Source organism: Podarcis filfolensis (genome assembly GCF_964270895.1).
Source record: "Podarcis filfolensis genome assembly, chromosome: 15".
Taxonomy (NCBI): domain Eukaryota; kingdom Metazoa; phylum Chordata; class Lepidosauria; order Squamata; family Lacertidae; genus Podarcis; species Podarcis filfolensis.
The window spans coordinates 3,303,518-3,328,412 of NC_139618.1; the positions used below are offsets into that span (position 1 = coordinate 3,303,518).

General features: G+C 46.1%; 1 protein-coding gene and 1 long non-coding RNA gene across 3 annotated transcripts in view; both read right to left on the bottom strand.

Annotated features, from left to right (window-relative positions):
* Positions 1-2,647: 2,647 nt before the first annotated feature.
* LOC310750250 lies at positions 2,648-7,739 on the bottom strand. The gene is made up of 2 exons (XR_014542021.1): positions 7,078-7,739; positions 2,648-7,006 (listed from the first exon to the last, which is right to left on the bottom strand). It is a non-coding gene; the product is annotated as an uncharacterized lncRNA (long non-coding RNA).
* Positions 7,740-7,833: 94 nt separating this feature from the next.
* Positions 7,834-24,895, bottom strand: part of LHFPL7 (LHFPL tetraspan subfamily member 7) — an 83,156-nt gene continuing 66,094 nt past the window's right edge. Inside the window, exons 3-4 of one of the 2 annotated variants that reach the window (XR_014541942.1) lie at positions 10,498-11,651; positions 7,834-10,341 (exon numbers count right to left, since the gene is read on the bottom strand). Coding sequence is in view for 1 of the 2 variants with exons in the window: in XM_083587993.1 (XP_083444119.1) it covers positions 11,425-11,651 (227 nt within the window). In the remaining variant the exon portion in view is untranslated. Of the gene's footprint in view, positions 10,342-10,481; positions 11,652-24,895 lie in introns of those variants that run through there. The other variant, XM_083587993.1, reaches the window with a different exon arrangement.

Genomic DNA, 24,895 nt, shown 5'->3' on the forward strand with positions numbered 1-24,895 from the left:
ATGGCCAGCTGCCAGTGTTAATGGGTGTTGGTGCCCAGTAATATCTGAAGGGCATCACGTTGGTTATCCCTGATGGAGCACATCCTCTCCCAAAGCTATGGAGGCTAGACAGTGACTGATCACTGCCCTATTTGCCTAATGCATTCTAAAAGGCAGCTCTCTGCAATACAAAACAGTGCTTACCTATTTTAGCCAAGATGCAGCAACAAATAAAAGCCCAGCAGATAGGTTCTAAATAGGGAGAGCCTTAGGTGGTATCATTTAAGGAAATGCAATGGAGCCTTGCAGAGGGGCTACATGGCCTCAGTTTTGAAAAAAAACACGCATTTTCAGTGGATATTTACTTATTTGATTCAGATGATTTATATACAGAACCATCCTTTGCCCAAGCCACAGGGTGGTTTTCAACAAACCAAATGGGGGAGAGGACCCATTGAAATATAATGCGATTCTTAAGAAACACATTGCAACAAATCAGGGAGCTCGGCTGAAGTCTGGAGTGTTGCTAGGTGCTTAAAAGGACATGAGGCACACCTTCATGTGACACAAACACGCATAAAATCTGCACCTGTTGATTTATACGGTGAATGGCTAGGATCTCATAAGTATTTTGCAGTGTGCCCAGTCACCCTGTATGGTTTTTTAAAAAAGGGATTTTTTAAAAGGGTAGGGTTATGGAGCTCAGTTAGAAAGTCTGAGGCTCCGGCTGCCTGCTCCACCCCTGCTTGGAGTCTAAAGATCACACTCATCAAGTTTGTCTACTTTGCATGCACACCATATATTTTTAAACACACAGCTTGCTCCAAAGGATCCTTGGAACTGTAGCTTACCCCTCACAGAGCTACAGTTCTCAGCACCCTTAAGAAACTACAGTCCTCATGATTCTTAAGGGGAAGCTGTGTGCTTTAAATTTGTGGTGTGTACACAACCAGAGACTCAGGAAGGTAAACACCTCATTAAAAAGGAAGAGGGATAAAATCTCGTAAAGCTGCTGAGAGCTGAAAGAACCTTAAAAGCACATTTAAGATATAGTGTAATCTTCTTGCTGGCATCCATCTGGGCACCTCCGGGGGTGAAGTTAAACCACTGTAACAGCACCTAAGTGACCTCTCTGGGTCACAAGCCTGGGCAGTGTGTTGGGTCCTGGGCTGCCCAGATGGCAAGACTCGCCTTTCAGCCTTACTGATGTGGTCCAAGGAAAGCAGAACAATAGTTATCATCTACATCTAACTTTACCACTAAAGCCGATCTTACTTTTAGAGGCTGAAATGTCAGAGGCACTCAGGGAGCTGAGGACTGCTGAGAATGCGAAAGTGTTCTCTCTCAGCGGCTCAGGTGTGTGTGCCTGCGCGCGTTACTAAGGAATATCACAAAGGGCTGCCAAGGGAATATCGGCACCCAATGGAATAAAATGCAGAATGACAAGAAAACTTCTTTGCATCTCCCTTTTTCTTTTTTTCAACTGCACAATTTGGTCTCCTAAACGCCAGTTGCTGACGACAATGGAATTCAAGAAAACTTTCCCGCACTTGCAACGTTTATGGCCATTTCATTCAGAGTAACTGCAGCAGAAACAAAGAACTGATTTTGCTACTGTCTCAAATGGATTAGAAGTAATAACAGAATCGATACTAATTCAAACCTATTGCCCTTTTGCATTTTCAGTGCCGTTGTTCTAAGAAATTACTCTGAGTAGGCATCTTTTTAAAAGATTCAAAATCTATTTCATGCTAAGAAAACAAAATGCTTTAAAAATTGGCTTTAAGTACTAATCAGGGCAAGTTATTTAAGAGTCAAATCCTCAGCTGCCTGGAACATTTGGTGGAAACCTACCTCAGTGTGTGCTATTCTTTTAAGATTTGTTTTAAATGCTAGTGACCGTGTTAGATGATATTAAAGGCTTTATTAAAACAAAAACAAATGAGACACATGGAATTGCATGGATCTGAGCAGTGGCCTGGGATGGGGCTGCTTTCCTATCTGCTCGGGGAAAAGAAAAGGCATGAAGACCCTGTTTTGTTTTTTCCTCCTTGCAGAAAAAAGCAATGCTTGGGAGTGCCCGACTAATATTAACAGAGAGTTCTTGAGGAAATTAAAATGGGGGCTCATAAAACCAGCTACTCAGTGAGAAGGGCCCAAGGCAGGTATCAGCACTGGTGGGCTCTGCTGGATACCAGCTGTTGGTTCCAGGTTTGCATGCTCCCTATAACAGAGCTGGAGTCATTACCTGGCATGTACATGTTCTGAATATCCGTTCCTCATTGCATAGGCTTGAGGGTTTTTGTGCTCACAGAGCTACAGTTCTCAGGATTCTTGGGGGGAAACGATGTTAATCTTTAAAGATGCAATTGTCAGATTCCTTAGTTTCTGGCTGTGTACACACTGCACATTTAAAGCACACAGCTTCTCCCAAAGAATCCTGGGAACTGTAGTTTATTAAGGGTAATGGGAACTGTAGCTCTGCGAGGGGTGAACTGGGAAGCCAGTGCCCTTATAAAGTGTGCAAGCCCGCACTGGACCAAGACAGTCATGGCCCACCTGCCAGAGAGGCTTCCATAAATGCTCCATTGCCATTTTGCCCCATCCCATCCACTCCTCCTCACTTAACTCAGCATGCAAGGTTTTGCAGAAATGAAAGCAACCCCTGCTGACAGCATGTATCGCTTTATTATAATAATACAGTGTTGGCAAATCAGAAAATTTCACATTTCAAATCATTGGAAGCATTTTTATTCCACAAGTCAAATACAGCCAGGGGGTGTAGGGTGAGTGGGAAGGTAATAGTCTAAAAAAAGGAGGCACCTGGACAAAAATACAAGGAACCACAGTAATGGAAAATACAGCTTTTAGTTACACATAAAAATTATATTTTTATATTTTTTATATATTTATATACATATTTAGAATCAAACTTGAACCAGTATTTAAAAAAAAAGAAAGAAAAAGGAAATTGGGAAGCTATTATGCACAATTTAATTTACTAACTGTACTTGTTTGTAATTTCTCAGCAGTATTGATATTTATTTTCCCAAGGGCAACTTTACAATAATATATCCTTGTCTGTTTTGGATTCAGTCAATGAATGATTGCATTTGTATGTTACAACAAACCACATCACAATAAACCATGGTTTATGGGGAAAAGTTGAGACTTTATGCACTCCCTTTTCATCTTCCTCCAAGTGTGACCACAAGGAGGAGCTCAGAAGCGTTCAACTCTCACTTCTACTTAACCAGAGCTTGCCATGCGATCCAATCTTAGCTATGGTTTGTTTGAAACAAGCCAACTTCAAACCATCCTTTATGAAGCTGGCTTGTTTAAACAAACCGTCATTAATATCCATCTTCCTTGTGGCTTCACCAACATGGAGGGAGGGTAGGATTATTCTTGAAGTGATAAACGATAGTCTGTTGAGATGGTCAAATGCAGCCATTGTAGTTGTGCACAGCTTTGCACTATGAATCTCTGAGGGTGCCTTGTCTCAACCAAACCACGAGAGCCAAACCACACCTCCATATTTCTCAGTGTACTTGCCTATTATTAGTGTTTTAGAGTAAGGTGCTGCCTTTAGGCAGAACGTGATTAACCCACGTCATAAAACAAGTTAACTATAATCAGCCAACAACTTGTATGTCTAAACAAGCCATCAACGGGATGAGCTGTCAATGTCTGGCAAAGCCAACTGAAAACACCACACACCTCGGCGGAGACAGCTCATGTCTCAAAGCAGAGCCGTTAAACTTAGAACAGTGTTCCCCAAATTTCTGACAGCTGTAGACATACTGTAGTTGTTAAATTGAGATGCGTGCTGCATTTTTATACCTGGAAAGGTTTGCCTTCAAGAATTACCCGCAGTCTCGGAAGCACACGCTCACCTGTATTTCCGTGTAATACATTAAGACTTGATTCTAGCTTTGAAGGGGCTGTCAGAACCGCAGCCTCCCACTGCTTCTCTCCTACACTTCTGCTCTTCCCAGGAGAAATGTGTGTCATCTGAATTTCCTGCAATGACTTGGATGTAACACCAGAGGAATAGAGAAAGCTGCCTGCTACCAAATCAGACCAGCAGCGGATCCAGCTCAGTGTTGTCTGCACTGTTTGGCAGCGTCTCTCCAGGGGTTCAGAGGGCGGAGAGGGGTGTTATAGGGGCCTCCTGCAAGCAACTTAGATGCTCCAACACAGAGCTATCCCCCTTTGCTCCAGTGCACTGTGGGAAATGTAAAAGGACAGCTATACCTGTGCTATACCAGGAGAGATCCATGCCACCTGGGTCTTCGTTGGGGGTGCTGGAAAATAAGGCACAGAATAAGCACAGCTGAAGGGTGCTGCTGGGGTCCTGGCACTTGGCCAAAGATGCTGGGCGCTGGGGCAGAGGTACAACAGATGGAGAGCCACTTGTGCTGCATCTCTTGTCATTGCTGAATGCTCTGAATTGCTCCTGCTGTGGAAAATACAAGATAGCAATGCCTTCGGAGACATGATCTGCAAAGATGCCCCATTCACCCCTTGGTTTGGTCCCAAAAGCAGTGTTTTGTTTACTAAGGCTTCTCACAGCTGGTTTCTCACTGCACGCCTGTTATGTACTGAGTTGAATAGGATCCAAAATGCAGCAGTCTGATTGGTCCTAGAACAATAGGATCCAAAAGGCAGCAGTCTGATTGGTCCTAGAACAATAGGATCCAAAAGGCAGCAGTCTGATTGGTCCTAGAACAATAGGATTCAGAATACAGCAGTCTGACTGGTCCTAGAACAATGCAGCAGTCTGATTGGTCTGCAGGAACCACCCAATCCAGCTCCAGATGGAAGTGAATCCACAACCTGATTGGCCTACAGGAGAATTCTGGAATTAACCAATCACGTGCAGCCCATTGTGTAAATAATGTATATAAAGCAGATACTTTGGGGAAACTTTCATTCCCTCCTCACCACTATGAGCTGAATAAAGAGCATGAAATTCACTCTCGACTCTGAGTATATTTCAACGCCACTTGCGAATGGCTGACGCAGTCATTGCTGCTTTGTGTGACTCTGAATGGCCTTTGGATATTTGGGAGGAAATAGGAAACAAGCAGGCTAAAGGGCTGGTGTTTCCTGCCTCCCCATCCCTTCTGCTGGCAAATCCCACATTTTTCTGACCCTCTGGTCTTTCATGGGGACTTTCACAACAGAAATTGGTTAGATGCAAAGATTCCCTTCCCTCTTGACTGAAGAAGCCTGTCTGGAAATCTACCTCTGCATCCAAGCTGATGTTTCTGCAGCAAGAAGACTGTACCAGTTAACATAGTTCATCTTTTTACAAGTGTAATGAAGGGGTTTTTTTTAAAAAAAGAATATTATCCACCAGTTTCCCCCCCACTTGAAATGCCACATTTTTCAGGACTAATCTCTCCAGCTGAAAAATGGCTATTCCCTGTGTTTCAAGTTGCATTAACAAACTACTTTTAAGTAGCATTTAAAATGATACAAAAAACGGAAGCATTGTTCAATTCTTTTCTGATATACATTTCAAGGGGGGAGGGCAGAACGACGACGTTTGACATCATTAACTATGCTGGGGCTCTAGAAACCAGTTTTTAAATATGAAATTGTGTTTTGGCTACAGGAAAATTTGTACAGATCCTTTTAAAAAAACGACAAAACAAAAAGACAAAACCCACACTAAGAGAGTCGGCAGAGGGTACAAAAAACCCCTACTTGGGGCTCAATTTAAGGTCCAGTTTCTGCAAAAAGGACACACACACACGCCTTGTGCATCCTGGCAAATCGCTTTCCTAGTGAAACGCTTCAGCAAACAGTTGTAAACATTACACAAAACTGATGTTTTCGAAAAACAAGCAAACCACACAGAGAAATACGATTTTCACGACATTGTACAACATTTTCACTGGCTGATGAACGTTTTGATTCGATGGTCCATACTGATCCCATTCTGTACACTCGTCCTATTGTTAAAAGGCACAGGTTGGTTGGGAGAGGAAAGGAAAGGTGGGAACTTTTTACTTTTCATCCTCCCTCAGTCTCTCACAATAGAGGTTAAGAATTTCACTTCTACCTCTTAGTTGCTTCTTTTAATACTCCTTACCTCATTAAACATTTACCAGAAAATGTCTAAACTGCTATGTCTAGAGAATCAGGCAAAACTACAAAAAATAATTAAAAAATTAAAAAATTGGGTGTCTGTGTGAAACTCTGGGCTATCTCTTAAGTGGTCCTCCTAGTGCTGTTGCTCAAGGCAGGAGGTGTCTCATGATGAAGGGGGGGCAGTTTTTTGCCAATTTCCCCCTCTACCTGCAGACCCCAGCCTCCTTTCCCCACCAAAAGGCAGTGCTTTTTTCTGGGAGTACTCAAAGGCACACAGTACCAACACCTCTTCTCTTTTTTTCCCTAGAAGAAAAGCACAAATTAAAAGTGCAGCACTTACTGTAATAATTTCATGGTGAGTGCCAGCACCGCTTTTTTCCCCCTAGTAGAAAAGCACTGCAGATGGGGATAAGAAAATCAGCCAATTTTGGTTTCTGATTTTTCCAATATTCAGATCTCTTCTCCAACTTTCCACATCAGTCGGGGGGGGGGGGAATCGGGATGGGGACTCTCTCCAGCGTTCTAATGCAAATTTTCCCCAATATCCACCTTTTTATATGACATATATTTGCATTTTTTTCACAGCGTTTTTTCACAACATAATGCTGTTTTGCATGTCTTTCGACCCATACACGCATTTTGATGCACACTCTGCCCTGGTATACACGTTTTGTACACGATATTGGCTGGAAATGGCAAAATTCAGAGAAGTGTCAGTCCCAAAGGATTTGTTGCGTTTCAGCTTGTGTATCAATTTGGTAATTTCAAATTAGGTTGCTTTGTTCTTTAAATGAGAACTGATGCCAATGTCTGCCCCATCCTTCCTCCAACCCCCTGGAAGTGATTTTCCAAAAAAAAAATTAACTTTTCTCCTCCGGCAGACACCTCCTGCTGAACCAATTGCTCTAGGAAGACCAAATGAATTCTGCCCTCTGCTTTGGGCATAAGAACCTTGCATAAAGGACATGCAAGCAGCACTTCCCTAATTCCCGCCACAATGAAAAAAACCCATTGTGGAAGCCAACTCACTCCATTTCAGACACTTCCGCCATCTTCTCCCCTGGATGAAGCTCAGAGGAAACCTCTGTTTCCCATTTGCAGAAGAAGCTTTAATTTGCAGTGCCAAAATGTTGGCCTGTCATGAAAATCACTTCTGCCCTGCTTAGTACACAGGGCTGATTGGCCGGCCCTTGTGGCAATCACAAAGCCGCTTCAACTCTTATTGGAGCAAGACTGAGTGCAGTAGAGGGGTGGGCCCTCACCTCTTCTCAGAGAATATATATATTTGGAAATTACTCCTCAAAGCGGTAGCCCCTTTCCATGCCCAAGGCTCCCTGTGAGCATAGGTACATAGGAAACGGCTTTCTTCGTCTTCTTTTTACATTTATACCCCACCTTTCCTTCAAGGAGCTCAACAAGGTGGCAAACGTCATTCTCCTCCTCCCCGTTTAACCCCCACAACCCTGTGAGGTAGATTGGGCCAAGAGTAAGTGACTGGACCAAGGTCACCCAGGGGGATTCATGGCTGAGTGGGGATTTGAACCCTGGGTTCCCAGGTCCTAGCCCAACCCTCTAACCACTACACCACAGTGGCTGTCAGCGAGACTGATGGGTCCACACAGCAGGTGGGGAATTTAATCTCTGCCTGAAGGACACTGGAGAGCTGTGGCTGAGGTCATGGACAATAAGCGGGTGGAACAACGGATGCAGCTCTGATCTTTGCATTGTAGGCTACCATCCCAGTTACATAAAGGTAAAGGTAAAGGGACCCCTGACCATTAGGTCCAGTCGTGACCGACTCTGGGGTTGCGGCGCTCATCTCGCTTTACTGGCCGAGGGAGCCGGCTTACAGCTTCCGAGTCATGTGGCCAGCATGACTAAGCCGCTTCTGGCGAACCAGAGCAGCGCACGGAAATGCTGTTTACCTTCCCGCCGGAGTGGTACCTATTTATCTACTTGCACTTTGACGTGCTTTCGAACTGCTAGGTGGGCAGGAGCAGGGACCCAGAAATGGGAGCTCACCCCGTTGCGGGGATTCGAACCGCTGACCTTCTGATCGGCAAGTCCTAGGCTCTGTGGTTTAACCCACGGCGCCACCCGCGTCCCCCCAGTTACATAACCTTCAGCTATTTCGACACCCACCCACCCAAAAAAGCCAGCAAGCAGGTTCTCTGCTACTAGTCTACTTTGACATTGGCTCCCCAAGGAGTCTTTCTCTAGCCCTGCCTAGAGATGCCAATGAGGACTGAACCTGGGACGTTCTGCATGCTCCTCCCTCTGTCACTGTGCCACAGAATCAGGGCAATTTGCAAACCTCAAAAAGGACGACTGATCATTGTTCAGCTGAGCTGCAGGTCCCTGATCACATCTCATAATCTTGGAAGCACACAAAACAGCACTGCAAGCACATGAGCTCTGGACCTGGACCCGAGAAGGATACGGACAACCATGTATTTGATAATGTACATCAATAAGCAAACGACGACAACAAAGAGAGGGTCAAGGTTGTTTAGTTAAATGCTCCAGCTTCCAGGGTCATCAAGGAATGTGGAAGACCAGTCTTACAGCAGTCTCTGTTTGGTCCAAACCAGGGGTTGTCAACCTGGTCCCTAACACCCACTAGTGGGTGTTTCAGGATTCTAGGTGGGCGGTAGGAGGTTCTACGGCACAAGCTGAATCCTCCTTCCATTAAGCACTGCTGGGCGGTAAGGAAATTTCACCACCAAGAAAGATGCATTAGTGGGCGGTAGGTAGAAAAAGGTTGACTACCCCTGGTCTAAACAGACCAACTGCCAAACCCTAACCAGTTCCATTGCTGAGAAACCTTCGGATCTGAATGATAAAAGCCAGAATTGGTTTGCTTTTAATGAAAGGAAGCTGAGATCTGATTCGGGACCCAAATCATTTCGTAAGGTTTAAGGCAAATGGTGCGTTTTGTTACAGCAGCTGGCCGTGGCAAAACGAAACCACAGCAGATGCCACGCCTGCAATGAGAATCTTCCCCACATCAGATCCAGTTCTGTTCAGATGGGAGAGAGCCAGCTCTGCTAATGCCGAATCGTATCTTATAAGCCACAGAAATGGCCCCGCTCAGCAGCCTTACCTGAACAGGAAGCTCTAGCCAGACGTCAGCAGTCACGGACTCAGGGTCAACAACTCAGAGCGACACGATTCTCAAGATGGAAACAGAACTCATTCCTCTCTCTCTCTCTCCCCCTCTCTCTCTCTGACTACCATCCTTGCAATCTGTAGATAGGACTTCTGGCTTCAGTACGTGTATTTTCAGATAAGTGGCTTAACTCCTTTAATCCTTACATGCGTACACATAGTAAGATACAGGCCAGACGGACTCAACTGACTACGATCCTATGAATTACTCTCCCTGCATCCTGGTATGCACGAGGGTCAGGCCTGAGGCCAAGTTCTTATTAAAATAAATAAAAATAAAGGTCAACAGTTATTGCTTAAGAAAATCGAAAAAAGTCAGCCTGCATTATTTGACTTTTTTGTGTGCGGCTCAAATTACGGCATGCAACTCTGTGTTAAAACCACAGCTTGGTTAAATCGATCAGCGAGTTTAAAGCAGTGGTACCCAAATTAAGTGGTCCCTCTAAGTTCCATAAACTCATCCTCAGTGCCCCTTACGTTATAAAAAGGGTATAGGGTTTGCACGACCCACTGAGGAGGATAATAACACAATAAAACTCAAAACAGTAACAACTAATTGCACATTTATTCCAAATCCAATTAAAAAATGACTATCAGATGTGAAAGGCTGGAATCACTGGATCACCGGTTTTGTTGAACTAATTAAACTAAATTCAACAAAACTGTTACACATCCAGCAAAAAATTATATATCCAGACCCCCCCCCATGCATCTTAGCAACCCCCTAAGTAATTCCATTGATCCCCCCCCATGGGGCAGTATCACCCAATTTGGGAACCACTGGTTTAAAGGGACAGCCTCGGCCTTCCATGCGTACGTTGTTCCAGTGGAAGTTTAGCAGGAAGAGAAAGATTGAGTGACCACACACAGCTAATTCTCAGAAACACTAATATTTATGGCCAAATCCCTGGCAAAGACACAAAACCAATTAAGCAATTATACGGGGCTATGCATCAGGTACAGATACTATAGGCACAATGCCATTTACTTTTAAAAAAGAGAGAGAATGAGAGGATTTTTGAACTGCATTCTTGATATTTGCTATAGCTAGCAATGTAATAGGAGCTCTGCGGCATCTGATCAAAGGATTACCTAGTCCAGCCTCCTATTCCCTCAGGGGAAAGCCCACATGCCTCTGGAAAGCCCACAAGCCGGGGGGGGGTATGGCGACAGCCCCCTCCCATGCTTTCTCCCCAGCAACTGTATTCTGAGGTAAACTGCTCCTGCCAGTGGAGGATCGTATTTAACTATCTTGACTTGAAACCACTGATAGATCTACCATTCTCTGTGGAACTGACTAACCCCCTTTTAAACCAATCCAAGTTAGCGGTTGTCACAGTTAATGATGAGATATTCAGGAGCCGCCACAGCAAAGGCTGTTAAAAATAATTTCATCGTGAAGATACGCAAGGGGGAGCCCTCTAAGCCAGGCTGAGAATCTTGCCCTGCTCTTCCTGAAATATGAGCCACATGTTTCTAGGCACAGAAAACACCTCTTTAACCTAGCAAAAAAAAAAAAAAGTTTTAACAGCCGATTCAGAGAGTTACACTTTTCATCTTAGAAAAAGGTGTCTCTGTACATTTTCAGGACTGGCATGCACTGATTCGGCCACAGAGGGCGAGGGAGAGACACATTTTTTCTCAACGGCACACAATTTTTGCCACAACTCAACTCATTTCCAAGGAATGCCCCCCCCCCAATTGCCATTTATTATATTACTTTACAAAATAGCACAGATCAGGCTGGAAAAAACCAAAAAGCAGGTTCAAAAAAGTCTAGATATTTAAGAAACAAGATATAAAAAGTGGATTGAGGCTTTAAAAAAGGTTTTTGAGACACACACGCACACAAAGAAACTGGGAGGTAGACAGATATTTTTGAGGATAAAAAACAGGTTTTTTTGAGGCGTTTAGCCATTATAAATGTCCAAGGCGACCCAACCACTGCTGAGCACCCATTATGCAGATCCAGAACGTCCATTTCTCATGTGTATGGAAGACTCATCAGTGCACTTGGGGTCTTTTGTAGTCATTCAAGTGCTTCTTGCTGTCATTTCTACTGCTCCCCCCTGCCCATTCATTTCTTAGCAATGAGGCTCAACGGAAGCGCCCTAATATTTCTTCTGTCCGCTGATTTCAGGCGGGAACATCTGGATGTTCGATACCGGAAAAGTACTATAAAATGGTGGGTATCGGAGTGGGGGAGGCGTGCTCTTTCGGGGCGTATTTTGCAAAGAACGGCAGAAAGACAGAGAGCATGACACCCACGATTGCCAGCATGTAGCCCCATCCGATCTGGCAGTCGCCAGCGTAGTAGATGCTTGAATTTTCGCAGTACCTCTGCACGGCAGTGGAACCGAGGCCGAAGGGGTAGACAAGGAGCCCAAATCCCATGATGAACACTAGCAGGAGAGAAGGCAGAAAAGAAGATGGCATTAGTATATATATAGTAAAACACACACACACACACACACTTTTAGTGTTGTGCCAACATTTTCACTTGTGTTTCTGCACCCAATTTTTAGCAATTCTGCACAATCTATCCTTGACAACAGCGTTCTCCTATCCACAGAAATGCCTTTACGTTTTTTTGTTTGGCAGTGTGGGAATATTAGAATTAGATTTCTCCAAACATCAAATAAGCTAATAAGCGGCTGTCAGCTTTAATGCCCACCTCGAGCAAGTAGGAAAATAAACCCATTAAGCTCCCATCGCACGAACCGCAGCTTTCTCCTGTCACCGAGCCCCAGAACACTCAATAAACCGTTGTTGGCGGTGAAAGCCACGTTTTCAGACACGCTTACTAATGACCGCTTAATAGCGCTGTCCATCAGCGAAGTCACATGCCAGGGGAGTCCACAAAATTAAGAGGGATCCCTTAACGGGGATCTTGTTAAGAGCAGCTGCGTGGATCACTCATTGCTCAACTTAAGTTCCAGAACGACGCTGAAAGGAGAAAAAACTTCCGAATGTAACTATCAGTTGCTATGACTGGCCCTCTGATTGTGACTGCTAACATACAAAAGCAAATTTTGCATCCTTTGCTTTGCCCGCTGCCAGCACGAGGCCCTCAGAAGTTCCCCCAGCCCTGTTGCAGGCTCAATTTGCAGAGTCAAAGGGAAGGACATTTTCCACCTCTCTCTCATAATAGTAAAGGTACAGGGACCCCTGACCATTAGGTCCAGTCGTGGCCGACTCTGGGGTTGCGGCACTCATCTCGCTTTACTGGCCGAGGGAGCTGGCGTACAGCTTCCGGGTCATGCGGCCAGCATGACGAAGCCGCTTCTGGCGAACCAGAGCAGCGCGCGGAAACGCCGTTGACCTTCCTGCCAGACTGGTACCTATTGATCTACTTGCACTCTGACGTGCTTTCGAACTGCTAGGTGGGCAGGAGCAGGGACCGAGCAACGGGAGCTCACCCCGTTGCGGGGATTCGAACCGCCGACCTTCTGATTGGCAAGTCCTAGGCTCAGTGGTTTAGACCACAGCACCACCCGCGTCCCCTCTCTCTCATAATACTAGATGCTAAATTGGGGGATGGAGCAAAACTGCTATGTGGAGAAGTTGCAGCATTAAGAGGCGATGTGATGGAAGTTTATAAAATGATTCCTGGCATGAAGGAAGTGGACAGAGGAAAGCTTTTCTCCCTCTGTCCTAACACTGGGAGTCGTGGGCATCCAGCGAAGCTGGACATTCAGGAGAGACAGAAGGAAGAACTTCTTCCCGCAGCACAGAGTTATACTATGGAACTCTCTCCCACCAGATACAGTGACAGCCACCAAGCTGTACGGCTTTGAAAGAGCATTAGGCAAACTCATTGATCAGGCTACCAGTCACAATGGCTATGCTCTCCTTTCGTTGTCAGGGGCAGTATACGCTTGTGGGCTTCCCTTTGGGTTCCTGGTTGTCCCCTGTAAGAACAGGATGCTGAGCCAAATCCCCAGGCCTGATCCAGCAGCCAGGCTCTTCTTTTACATTCTGAGTAGCCAGGACCGGCAGAAGTGGATGAATGAAGGTCACAGGCAAGGATGCGGCAGGTGAGGGGCAATCCGATAAATGGCGGTGCGCTCCTTTGCCAGACACCTCTCACCCTCCGCCAAGACATCCCTCTGACCCCGCAAAAGTTAACGGCTCACCTCGGTTAGGGCAGTTTTGCGACCTCCCGCAGTCGCCCGGCTCAGGCCATTCATTATTTTGCTGCACTGCACTCCACACTCCTTCCCACCCTGACACCAGTAACCCATTAAGAATCCCTCACTCAGAGTCCTTCGCCAGAAAAGTCATTGTCAGCTAGCGAGATGGTTTATGGCCGAGACCACAAGCATCAATTTAACAGAAGGTCACCTTTTATTTCTGCTTTCTAATCTGCCTGGCTTCCAGGGAGCGGGGGGTTTCGCTTCTCCGGGGCTGTGGTTTACTGGCTTGTGTTACCTGCGCTCTACAGTAGCGGATGCTCTCCGCTATATAAAACCTTCTTCTGGAGGATTTACAACCTGCCTGTAAAACACCCATTTCCCTCCCACAGCTGAAATCCAGAAAGGAAGACCTGCAGGGATGCTCTGCCTTCTCCTCAACCAGGAGAAGGGTCACTTCTTACCCTACTTCAACCAGATCTGCCCACCCCCCTTGCACCCTGGCCTGGAGACAGAAAAAGCCCACATGCACACACTTTGCAATATATGAGCAAACGCTGCACCTGTAGAATTAATCTGAGCCTGGAAAAGAGCATAGAGCTGGAAGAGGAAGTGGGAAAGAGTGGCACTCTTTCAACTTCCTCTCTCAACTCTTCTGTACTATTCAAGGGGGGAAAAGGTTTAAATAACGACAAATAGGACAATGTGTGTCCGTGTGTGGCATTTAGGGTCAGGCTAGGATGTGGGTGGCGTTGTGGGATAAACCACAGAGCCTAGGACTTGCCGATCAGAAGGTCAGTGGTTCGAATCCCCGTGACGGGGTGAGCTCCCGTTGCTCAGTCCCTGCTCCTGCCAACCTAGCAGTTCGAAAGCACATCCAAGTGCAAGTAGATAAATAGGTACCACTCCGGCGGGAAGGTAAACGGCGTTTCCGTGTGCTGCTCTGGTTCACCAGAAGTGGCTTAGTCATGCTGGCCACATGACTCAGAAGCTGTACGCTGGCTCCCTCGGCCAATAAAGCGAGATGAGCGCCGCAACCCCAGAGTCGGCCACGACTGGACCTAATGGTCAGGGGTCCCTTTACCTTTACCTTTTAGGACATGGGAGACCAGGGTTCAAATCCCCCACTCGGCCACAAAGCTCACTGGGCAAACTTGGGAGCTATTCTCTCAGCCTAGCCTACCTCGTAGGGTTGATGGGAGGATAAAATGGAGAGGAGGGCTGCAGATGCCACCTTGAGTTCCTTGGAGGAAAGTGGGATATAAATACAGGCTTTTCTCCAGCTATATTCTACTCAGACCCATTGAAAGAAACGAACCGGCCATCATTAACACCCCAAAGGGCCTATTAAGTCCAGCACTCAAGCGGATGCCTCCGGGAAGTCACAGTCCTCTCCCTTTTGTGACCCCCAGCGACTGGTATTCAGAGGCATCCTTATCTGACACAGAAAGTGTCAGGAGTTCAGCCTACACTTGAGTAGGACTCTGGCAGAGACACATGCCCGACTGGCATGTTCCCTCCCTCCTGGTCGATCGTTTGGGAGCTTCAAAAGCTTTCTTCAGCCCAAACATCACAACAACCGATGCCAACCGACACCGGCACACTTAGGGATCCGCAGAGTCTTTGCGCAGTTGCATAACAGACCTCAGCAACTCAGCATTTTGGCTAATCTACTTTATTTACATATAAACACACACGGAGCACTGCAACGTGGCTCCCTCTCTCTCTAGCATCAGACAGCAAAAAGAGAGAAAAACAAAGGACAATAGTCCCACTTCACGGAACACAGTAACACAAACATCCTGTCTCCGTCACTTCCCACTCTGTGGAGTCAAAACATACACCATCATCTGATAGACAACAATCCCATGACTGCAAACATAGATCAGGAATTCTAACAGAAAGTAGCCCACAGCCATCATGGGTGGCTAGAAGCCTTCGGGAGCCTTATCTGCCTAGTCCCATTTTAAACCCATCTAATTCCATTATTTCAACTATGGGCTGTGTAAAGTCAGAAGAGCTGTTTAAGAACTGGGAGAATGAGATCCACAGGGGCAAACCCATTAAACCAGCAGCTGCAGTTTTTTGTACAGGAAGTCTCCAGAGGCAGCCCCAAGTATGACACACACAGTAGCTAGCAGTGTAACCCAGAAGCTAGCAGGCTGTGTGATTAAAAAGAAACAGCTGCAATTCACCCTAAAGTTTCTAGATGGCAGCACCACCCAGGTCTCAGCAGTCTCAATGTTCAGGAACCGGCATCGGTCCCTCATTCTGTTCCTTAAGTATCTCCACCAACAAAGCATGAACTATTTACTTTTATTGACATTGAGAGAGGTTAGGGGGTCCAGGGCTTGGTCGTATGACAAAAGCGTGTTTACATCTCCCTACATGTAAACAAACTGTGAAAAAGACTCTATGAATTGAAAATGGAGACGCTGTGTGCTTTCCCCCGTTTACTGGTAACACAAGAAAATCTTGTAATAAAAAAACGTAATAAAAAAAGTGTGAACTATAAAAGAGACAGCCTTCTCCCCTTCTAAGTGGCTGGTGGGGGGAACTAGAGTGTAAAAATTTGTCCTGCACTTCTAACAAGATTTGGGGCAGACCACTATGGCGTCCCCATGAGCAAGGAGGCAAAGTTACAGAATAGAAAACTTTATGGAATAATGCAAAACATCAAAACTATCAAACTGAAGTCTCTGAAAGTCCTCGAATAAGTCACGGTGCCAGACTTTGCCTGGCGGAGATCTAGCTTGCAAAGCTTTGTGTAATCGGCAAATGTCCAATTCTGATGTCCAACTCTGAACTCTGCTGAACAGTGTTTCCGGATAGCAACTACTGTTTCGTTCAGTTCTTCATCAGCCAGTTAGCTCAACAAACACTTGTAAGTAGAAAGATGTGCAATTTCTTCATTAACCAATCTTCTTTCGAATTGATATAATATATATGAGAATAAAAAATACTCTGGAACAGTGCTCATGTGATTATGTAGTCACCAAGGTCCAGACAGAGAAGGCTGGAGGGGCAAGTCTGGTATCAGGGCCTGAATAACTGCCCCCCCCCCCCAGAAGATGGCAAAGTTGCTACTTCTTCCTTGGAGGCTTTTGAGCAGAGCTTGGATGGCCCTCTGCCAGGGATGCTTTAGCTGAGATTCCTGCATTGCAGGGGCTTGGACTAGATGACCCCTGGGTTCCCTTCCAACTCTACGATTCAATGATTCTATCATGTTCGCCAAGCGCAGCAGAGGCAAGGCCACGCTCCCTGTTGCCAAGAGTGCACCCAAGGCGATCAGATGCAGCGGGAGGGGACTCTCGGTTTCCGCGTTCTCCTTCTTCCGGGTTAAAGGGGCCAACCAAGGCTGGCATGCCACAAAGCTAAAGAGCCAGAACTGATTATTACGTAGATGGCCCTGTGTGGAAGCAAAGCTGTTGAGGAGCCGGGACTGGTAGCCATGGTTGAAATGAGGTCAAAGCAGGTGTGATAGACGCCATCAGTACCTACAATCCCAAACTCCGAGGGCTTGGCAGGCACCAGACAACCTCCCCAGTCTCCCTGTAATAAAAATCTGCAGCTGCCCACAAGGCCAGGTGTTGGGAGTAGAGCTGTTTTCCTCTTTCTCGCCCTCTCTCCAGCAAGGAGCGGTTATTTTTGGCTCAATTTAGGTTGCAACAGCTGGCAAAATCCCAGCGTTCTTCGAAAACCATCTTGATGCATTTGCATCAGGACGGAAGAGTCTGTCCTTTAGCTCCTCTCTCTCCTCTCCTGGGGGGTTCTCTGCTTTAAAAAGGCAGCGGTTAGCAGAACCAATAGGACAGGTGTGGCCAAAGAGGCAGGCAGTGCTTTCCTTGGTCACCTTGGAGCCTCTACGATGGCTCCATTCTCTCCGGAAAAAAACTATTCCTTGTCCACCACACACAACATTTGTTGCAGGGGATTCCCCCACCCCCCACCCTGATCTTAAATTCAATTTGCCACATTTCCAGATCAGTTTGCATTTGGGGGGGAGGGACTCCATGAAAATCCAGCAGCATTTTAGTGCAAATTTTCCCTAATAGACACATTCCTGTATGACATTTTGCTGAATATAAACATTTCCCCCTAATATAATTTGTCTGCAGCCTCCGCTAATAATTGCTTTTATACACACACTCCCACCCCCTAATATATTTACTCTTGCACCCATTACTTGGTCGGAGAACTGCAGGTTTTTGAAAGATGGCTCTACGCTTCAGTTCATGTATTGTTAGGGACAGGGTGACTTAGGGAGGGTCAACTTTAAATGCAAACTGGATCAGAACTCTCCTCCAATCCGGGTCTGAAAGTGGGCACAGAACAGCACTTTGTTTGGATAGCTATCATATAACTTCTTTGAAAGGAAGGGAGTGATATAAATTTGGAATAATAATATTTTACTATTATTATTATTATTATTATTATTATTATTATTATTATTATTGGGATGTGGGTGGCACTGCAGTCTAAACCGCAGAGCCCAGGGCTTGCTGATCAGAAGGTTGGTGGTTCAAATCCCCGTGACAGGGTGAGCTCCTGTTGTTTGGTCCCTGCTCCTGCCAACCTAGCAGTTCCAAAGCACATCAAAGTGCAAGTAGATAAATAGGTACTGCTCTGGCAGGAAGGTAAACGGCGTTTCCGTGCGCAGCTCTGGTTTCCAGAAGCGGCTTAGTCCTGCTGGCCACATGACCCGGAGGCTGTCTGCGGACAAACGCCAGCTCCCTCGGCCTATAGAGCGAGATGAGCGCACAACCCCAGAGTCGTCCGCGACTGCACCTAATGGTCAGGGATACAATTATTAATTTATTATTATTATTATTATTATTATTATTATTATTATTATTATTATTAACATTAACTAGCAGGGAATGCCCAGCACTGCCTGGGAATTTTTAGAAACCATAAATATATTTTGATTTATAAAGGGATTGTGTAATTTGGACCTGTCACACACAAAAAACTGGGTGAAGTCACAGCAAAGTCAAGTTGTGGTCCATCATCTTGCTTCAAAATGGCACCCAGCGTCCAAATATCAACAAAGATGGCAGTGCCATCTCAAGAGGCGTCCAAACGCACAGAGAGCAAATGGAGAAACCATTTCCCAAAACATATAGTAGATTGTATTGCTCAACTCTATCATTCTATAATAAATATAAACATGTCCTTAAAACAATAGTACTTAATGTGTCCAAGCAGCTAAGCTCCTAACTAAAATTCAGAGAGGTTTGCTTATTATTTATATCTGGGACACAGGGTTGTGTGTGTGTTTCCAATAGTAAGAGACCCAAACATCAGCTTTCCCCTCCTCCATTTCAGGCTGCTAATAAAGACTCTTATGTGGAGGTCAAAAACAGAGCTTCCCATTCATCAGACCCGCTCCCAAGTCCTGTCACCATTCAGAAGACCATGGTTCCACCCCCCATCCCATCCCTCCCTAGTCCATTCCACACTTCTGCTTCCAACATGCTGTAAATCAGCACAGGAAATAATTATCCTCTCTGAAGTGTCTCCCCCATCTTCCAGGTTTCTCTCAGCCCACCCCCCCCCCCCCCGCCCACAGCCATTTGTAGCCCCATTCCAGCCATACGGCAGACCACAAAACCAAAGATTTAAGAGTGTGCAACCCTTATTTGCAAATGTTATTTGCATTGGAGAAGGGGGGGGGCGAGTCGGAAAAGCTTCTGGGCAGGCAGCTTTTGGTTAGGGGAGGGTGAGCTGTCTCCGATTCCACTTATTATTTTAAAGGCTTACCTTTTATTTATCACGTAAAACCCAAGGTGGTTCACAATATACATGGAACCATCAAAATCAATAAGCAACAATGGCTAAAACACCCAGAGAGTCATATATATATCCTTGCCTCTGCTGTGGTCTTTAGCAAACAACAGATCTCTCCGCCCAGCCGAATCTGCGCTTGGACAAACCTGGGTAGCTTTAAAAGAGGATTAGACAAATTTCATGGAGGTATCTCAATGGCTACTAGCCCCGAGGGCTCATTTCTTCCCCCATGGCTGGAGACAGTGTGCCTCTAAATAGCGGTTGCTGGAAATCACAAGTTGTGAGAGTTTCTGCTATGCTTTCTACAATACGATAATCTTTATTGTCATTGTTCCATACAGAACAACGAAATTGAAAAATCTACGTACGACATCCAAAACCCAACAAGCCTGCTATCCCAGCTATCCCAACCTGGTTAGCCCCCTAAAAACTCTGATACCCCATTTTTAAATACAATATACTCCCATACAGACTCCTTACACTGCGTTTAAAACCAAAATCGTATTTGGGTAGAAACTGTTTCTCAGGCGGCTAGTTCTAGTCTTTATAACCCTGTACCTTCTTCCAGAAGGCAGAAGCTGAAAGAGATCATTTCCGGGGTGCGCACTATCCTGCGCTCTCTCTGCAGCTTTCTTATGGCACCTGGAAGCATAGATTTGATCCAAGGTGGGAAGAGTGCACCCAATTATTCTCTCTGCAGTCTTTACAACCCTGGATAGCATTGTTTTTCCCCTGACCATGCAGCTCCCAAACCACACACAGAGACCATAAGTTAATACACTCTCCACAGTCCAATGGTAAAATGCCATCAACAGTTCCTTTGAGAGATTGTTTTTCCGGAGGATTCTCAGCTTGAGGGCTGCCCAGTGGGGGATCTGGCTGATCCCTGTGACAACAGGATGCTGAGCTAGACTGGTTGTTGGCCTGAACCAAATTGGAGGCTTGTGGGGGAGAAGGAGCGAAAGACTAGCACTCTGTTGCACCCTCACCAGGAATAAGTTGGAGTTCTTGTTATTAAATATACCGAGAAAAAAGCACACCAAGGACTCTGGCCGACGTAAGTTTCAGTAGTGGGAGTGGTCCCTACTCGCAAATCAATAGTCAATTGTAACAAAAACTAATCCATTCAAAAGTATGTATTCTGACAAGGATTACAAACTCAAATAGAGATTACAAACTCAAACAGAGATTACAAACTCAGACTCATAAGGATATGTATGACACAATCTTTCGTTACAGTATTAGAGATAAGAGTTTATGAGATACACGTTGATCTACCCACACTTAGTTGTTATCTCTGAGAAACGCAGAAAATAACAGGATCTATTTATACAAATTCTTCAACCTTCCCCTTAAAAATTAGCTGATGAAGGTGAATACTTTGAAACAGGGCCCTGTCCTGGTTTCTGACCCATAATTGACTTCTGACTTCTGCTCAATGATTGAAACTAAGACCTTCACGTCGAATCTGACTATGGACTAACATGAACTTATCTCTACTCATAAACTCTTATCTCTAATTCTGTAACAGATTCCAACTCGGCAGAGATCAAGTGACAATAAAAGGCCCGGTAGGGTTCCGCCGGCTTCTATAAAAGCTGCCTAGCTCCTGAGTCTGAATAGTTGCTGGGAATCTCAGGTAGTGAGAGTGATGCTGCGCTCAGAGTCTGCTTATGGGTTTCTGGTTGGTCACTTTGTGAACACAGCACTGGTCTAAACAGGCCTTTGGCCTGATCCATTCCCATCAGGACCTGGCAACCCCTGCTCTAAATGCATGTAGTATTCCTGGCTATGAAGCCAAGGTCGTGGGTTCAAAACTCGCTTGTGCCAAGGCTGTGTAAAACCTTCACGGAACTACAATCTTGCTGGCTCCGTTGCTCAGAACCACCTTGTGATATATGACGTCGGCCTTTTACCAAGTGAAGTCTCGCCCATCGCCAAGCCTCTTGTTTTGAATTGCTCCGAGAGGGGGGTCAACCGCCTCCCACCCGAGGGGAAGGATTTGATGAGTTCAGCAAAATGGGTTCATACATCTTCTCAACGGTGGGCAGGGGGTTGGGGGCAGGTGGGGAGAATCAGTCACTTTTATTAAGATGCTTTTCTTCCACCAAGCCAATTTGCCCTTTTAACATCATTTGCATTACTTGATGGATGAACTTAAGGCAGTGTGCCTTCAACTAAAACAAGGAGGATCTTGGCAAACATGGATATTTAAGACTATAACAAAGAAGGACGCAGCAAGAACCCTGCTGAATCAGACCCAAGCTCTATCTAGTCCAGGATTAGGGAACATGTGGCCCTCCTGATATGCTTGGACTACACTTCCCATCAGCCAGCGTTGCCAAATGTCAGGGATGATGGGAATTGTAGTCCACCAGGGCCACCGGTTCCCCATCCCTGAGCTAATCCACCATTCAGCTTTCTACAGCAGCCAATCCGATGTCACTGGGGAGCCCACAAGCAGGGCGCTCCTCCTATGGCCCCTGGAAGGTTCTGCACAAGTCAATGTGGCCCTTGGTGGTTCCACAGCCCTGCCTTAAAGGGCCATCAGGTTATCTCTTAGTATCTTCACCTTCAAACAGCCAGGAACGGATTCTTTTTCCATCACCGAAAGAGAAATATTTACGGCAAGATGCCACAGAAGGCCGGGAGCCTCAACCATTTATTTATTTACACACACACACACACACACAGAGCAATCTCTGACGGGAACAAAATTTCAATTAATCACCACCTTATCTCTGAAAGAAGAAGTTGATCTCAAGGACAGAGTTATTATTCGCTTTGTTTTATAGAACGCGCCAGTCATGGATCTCCAGGCAGGAAACATTTATCCTTTTTCTTTTTCTTTTTGCCAAAGACTCATTCAAAGGTGAGCTGGGAGATCTTTAATGAAAAAATATTAAATGGGTTCTCAAGCACACGTTAGTCAGATCAGCAGCAGCAGACTATTGTTCTTTCAAGCTCACATTTCCAAGAAAGATTTTTCTAACAGTCCTTAGCAAGATATCGCCTTCGCATCTGCTTGGCTTATTATTCTGCTGATTTAGGCTTTTGAATGCCTCTAAGCAGATGATAAAAATCCTCTGTTCTTTAAAGAAATCCTTACTGCTCTCGTACATCGTTTGAATGACAAGGAGTCTGTGGTATTTCTAAGAAATAATGGAATCTGGTTAAGAAAATGTTTCCTAATTCAACCGCACCATCATCTAAATTTCTCTGCTTGTTGGCAGCTACATTCTATTCAAGAGAAGACTCAATGAAATTAAGGTGCCTATGACTGTAATATATGCTAATTTCAAGAGGCCTACTCGAACCCTGTGCTGGCTTGCTATGACTGCCAAGGCTCAATTCAATGGGGTCGTGATTAGTGATGTTAAATTCTTGAGAATATTATCACCTCACATCACTAGTCATGACGACTTAAAGGTAAAGGAACCCCTGACCATTAGGTCCAGTCGTGACCGACTCTGGGGTTGCGGCGCTCATCTCGCTTTATTGGCCGAGGGAGCCGGCGTACAGCTTCCGGGTCATGTGGCCAGCAGGACTAAGCCGCTTCTGGTGAACTAGAGCAGCGCACGGAAACGCCGTTTACCTTCCCGCCGGAGCGGTACCTATTTATCTACTTGCACTTTGATGTGCTTTCGAACTGCTAGGTTGGCAGGAGCAGGGACTGAGCAACGGGAGCTCACCCCGTCGCAGGGATTCGAACCACCAACCTTCTGATCGGCAAGTCCTAGGCTCTGTGGTTTAACCCACAGCGCCACCCGCGTCTTACAACCCCATAAAACTGCAGTGGGATGCCTCTGAATGCCAGAAGCTAGCAAACTGGGGAGAGTTGCTATCATTCAGGTTCTACTTTGGGGCTTCCCATTGGGACGTCTACTTGGCCACTGTGAGGACAGGTTGCTGCACTAGGTGTGCCCCCTTTGGCTTGATCCAGAAGCAACCTGCAATTCCATTTTCATCTAGGCTTCAACAGTTTCTAACACTGCCCCAAGTTTACAAGCTGGGACACATGCAGAGGGTGGCAGCCAAGATGATAAAGGGTCTGGAAACTAAGCCTTGAGGGAGCTGGGTACATTGAGCCTGGAAAAGAGGAGAGTGAGCAGAGACGTATGTTAAGTTATCTTCCAATATCTAAAGTGCTGTCACATGGAAGATGGAGCAAGCTTGTTTTCTCCTGCTCCAGAAGGCAGGACCTAAACCAACAGCTTCAAGTTACAAGAAAGGAGATTCCGACTAAACATTAGGAAGAACTTTCTGACAGTAAGAGCTGTTCTACAGTGGAATGATCTCTCTCAGGAGCTGGCAGACTCTCATTCCTCAGAGGTTTTTAAGCAGAGGTTGGATGGTCCTCTGTCATAGATGCTTTAGTTGAGATTCCTGCATTGCAGGCGATAAAGCTACATTATTCTAGAGGTCCCTTCAAAATCTCTGATTCTAAGATTCCAAGTCAAGGGAGCTGCGTGAAAGCCTTCATTCAACACCACGGACAGCTCCTGGATTGCCTAGAATAGATAGGAGACTACGGTGCTTAAGCAAACATTTGGAGGCGATTTTCAACTCGCTAAACAAGGGAAATGAGGGGGCTTGCTTGAAAAATGAGGGTTAGCCAATAAAAATAGCATTCCTCAAGCGAGTTCCTGACCCTGTTAATTGCCAACCAATTTTCCCTGTCCTTTGGGGAAAACAGATAAACGTAAGTTTGTTTTTCTGGGCAGGTTATGCCTTTCATCTCTATGCTGATAGAATCTGTTTCTCCACACCCAGCCAGCCCTTGAAAGGTTCACCAACTGAACAAGAGAGCTCTGCGACAGGGGTAGGGAACATTTTGTGAGCCCATGGGCCCCATTGTATCAGTGGCAACCTTCTGGAGGCTGAATGGCCATTGTCGGCAGGGCCCAGTTTCTACCTTTGCATGCAAAAGATGGCAGTACACACACACACACACACACACACACACACACACACACACACAGCTTCCATCCAGGCAAGCATAGGGCATGTGCCGCCATTCAATGACACATTTCCATCCAGGAAAAAGCACTCCATTGAGGGTGCAGAATGTGGCCTGAGGAGAACCCAGAGGGCCAGGCAGAGAGATCTGGAGGGCAGCATCTGGAACCTGGGTCTGAGCAGGGCCACTTCTCTTCTGAGCTTGTGAGGGAGCTGTTGGAACAGGCTAAGGGACTTATAACCTCGCTGTCAGCCCGGTCTAATCCTGACTCAAGCTTTGAAGCTCCCTGGGTGACTATGAGCCAGTCACAGCCTGAACTACCTTGCAGGGCTGTTGTGAGGACGAAACGGCAAAGGGGAGAACCACGTATGATACTTTGAGCTCCCTGGAGGAGAGGTAGGATGTACTGTATTTTTCGCTCTACAGGATGCACCGGACCATAGGAGGGGGAGAACGGGGGGGGGGGAATCTCCCCCTCTCTGCTCAGCGCCCCTTCAGCGAAGCAGCAGGAGAAATGGAGCCCCTTCCATTTCTCCTCCCGCTTCACTCAAGGGGCGCTGCGCAGAGAGGGAAAACTGTGCAGCGCCTCTCCAGCAAAGCGAAGCCTGGAGAGCAAGAGGGATCGGTGTGCACTGACCCCTCTCGCTCTACAGGCTTCAGACGGCTATCTGCAAGCCTTCAGAGTGCAGCGGGAACTGCGCTCCAGGGGCTTCAGGCGGCTTCAGTGAAAGCAACACGAAGCCTCCATAGCGTGGGGGGAGCT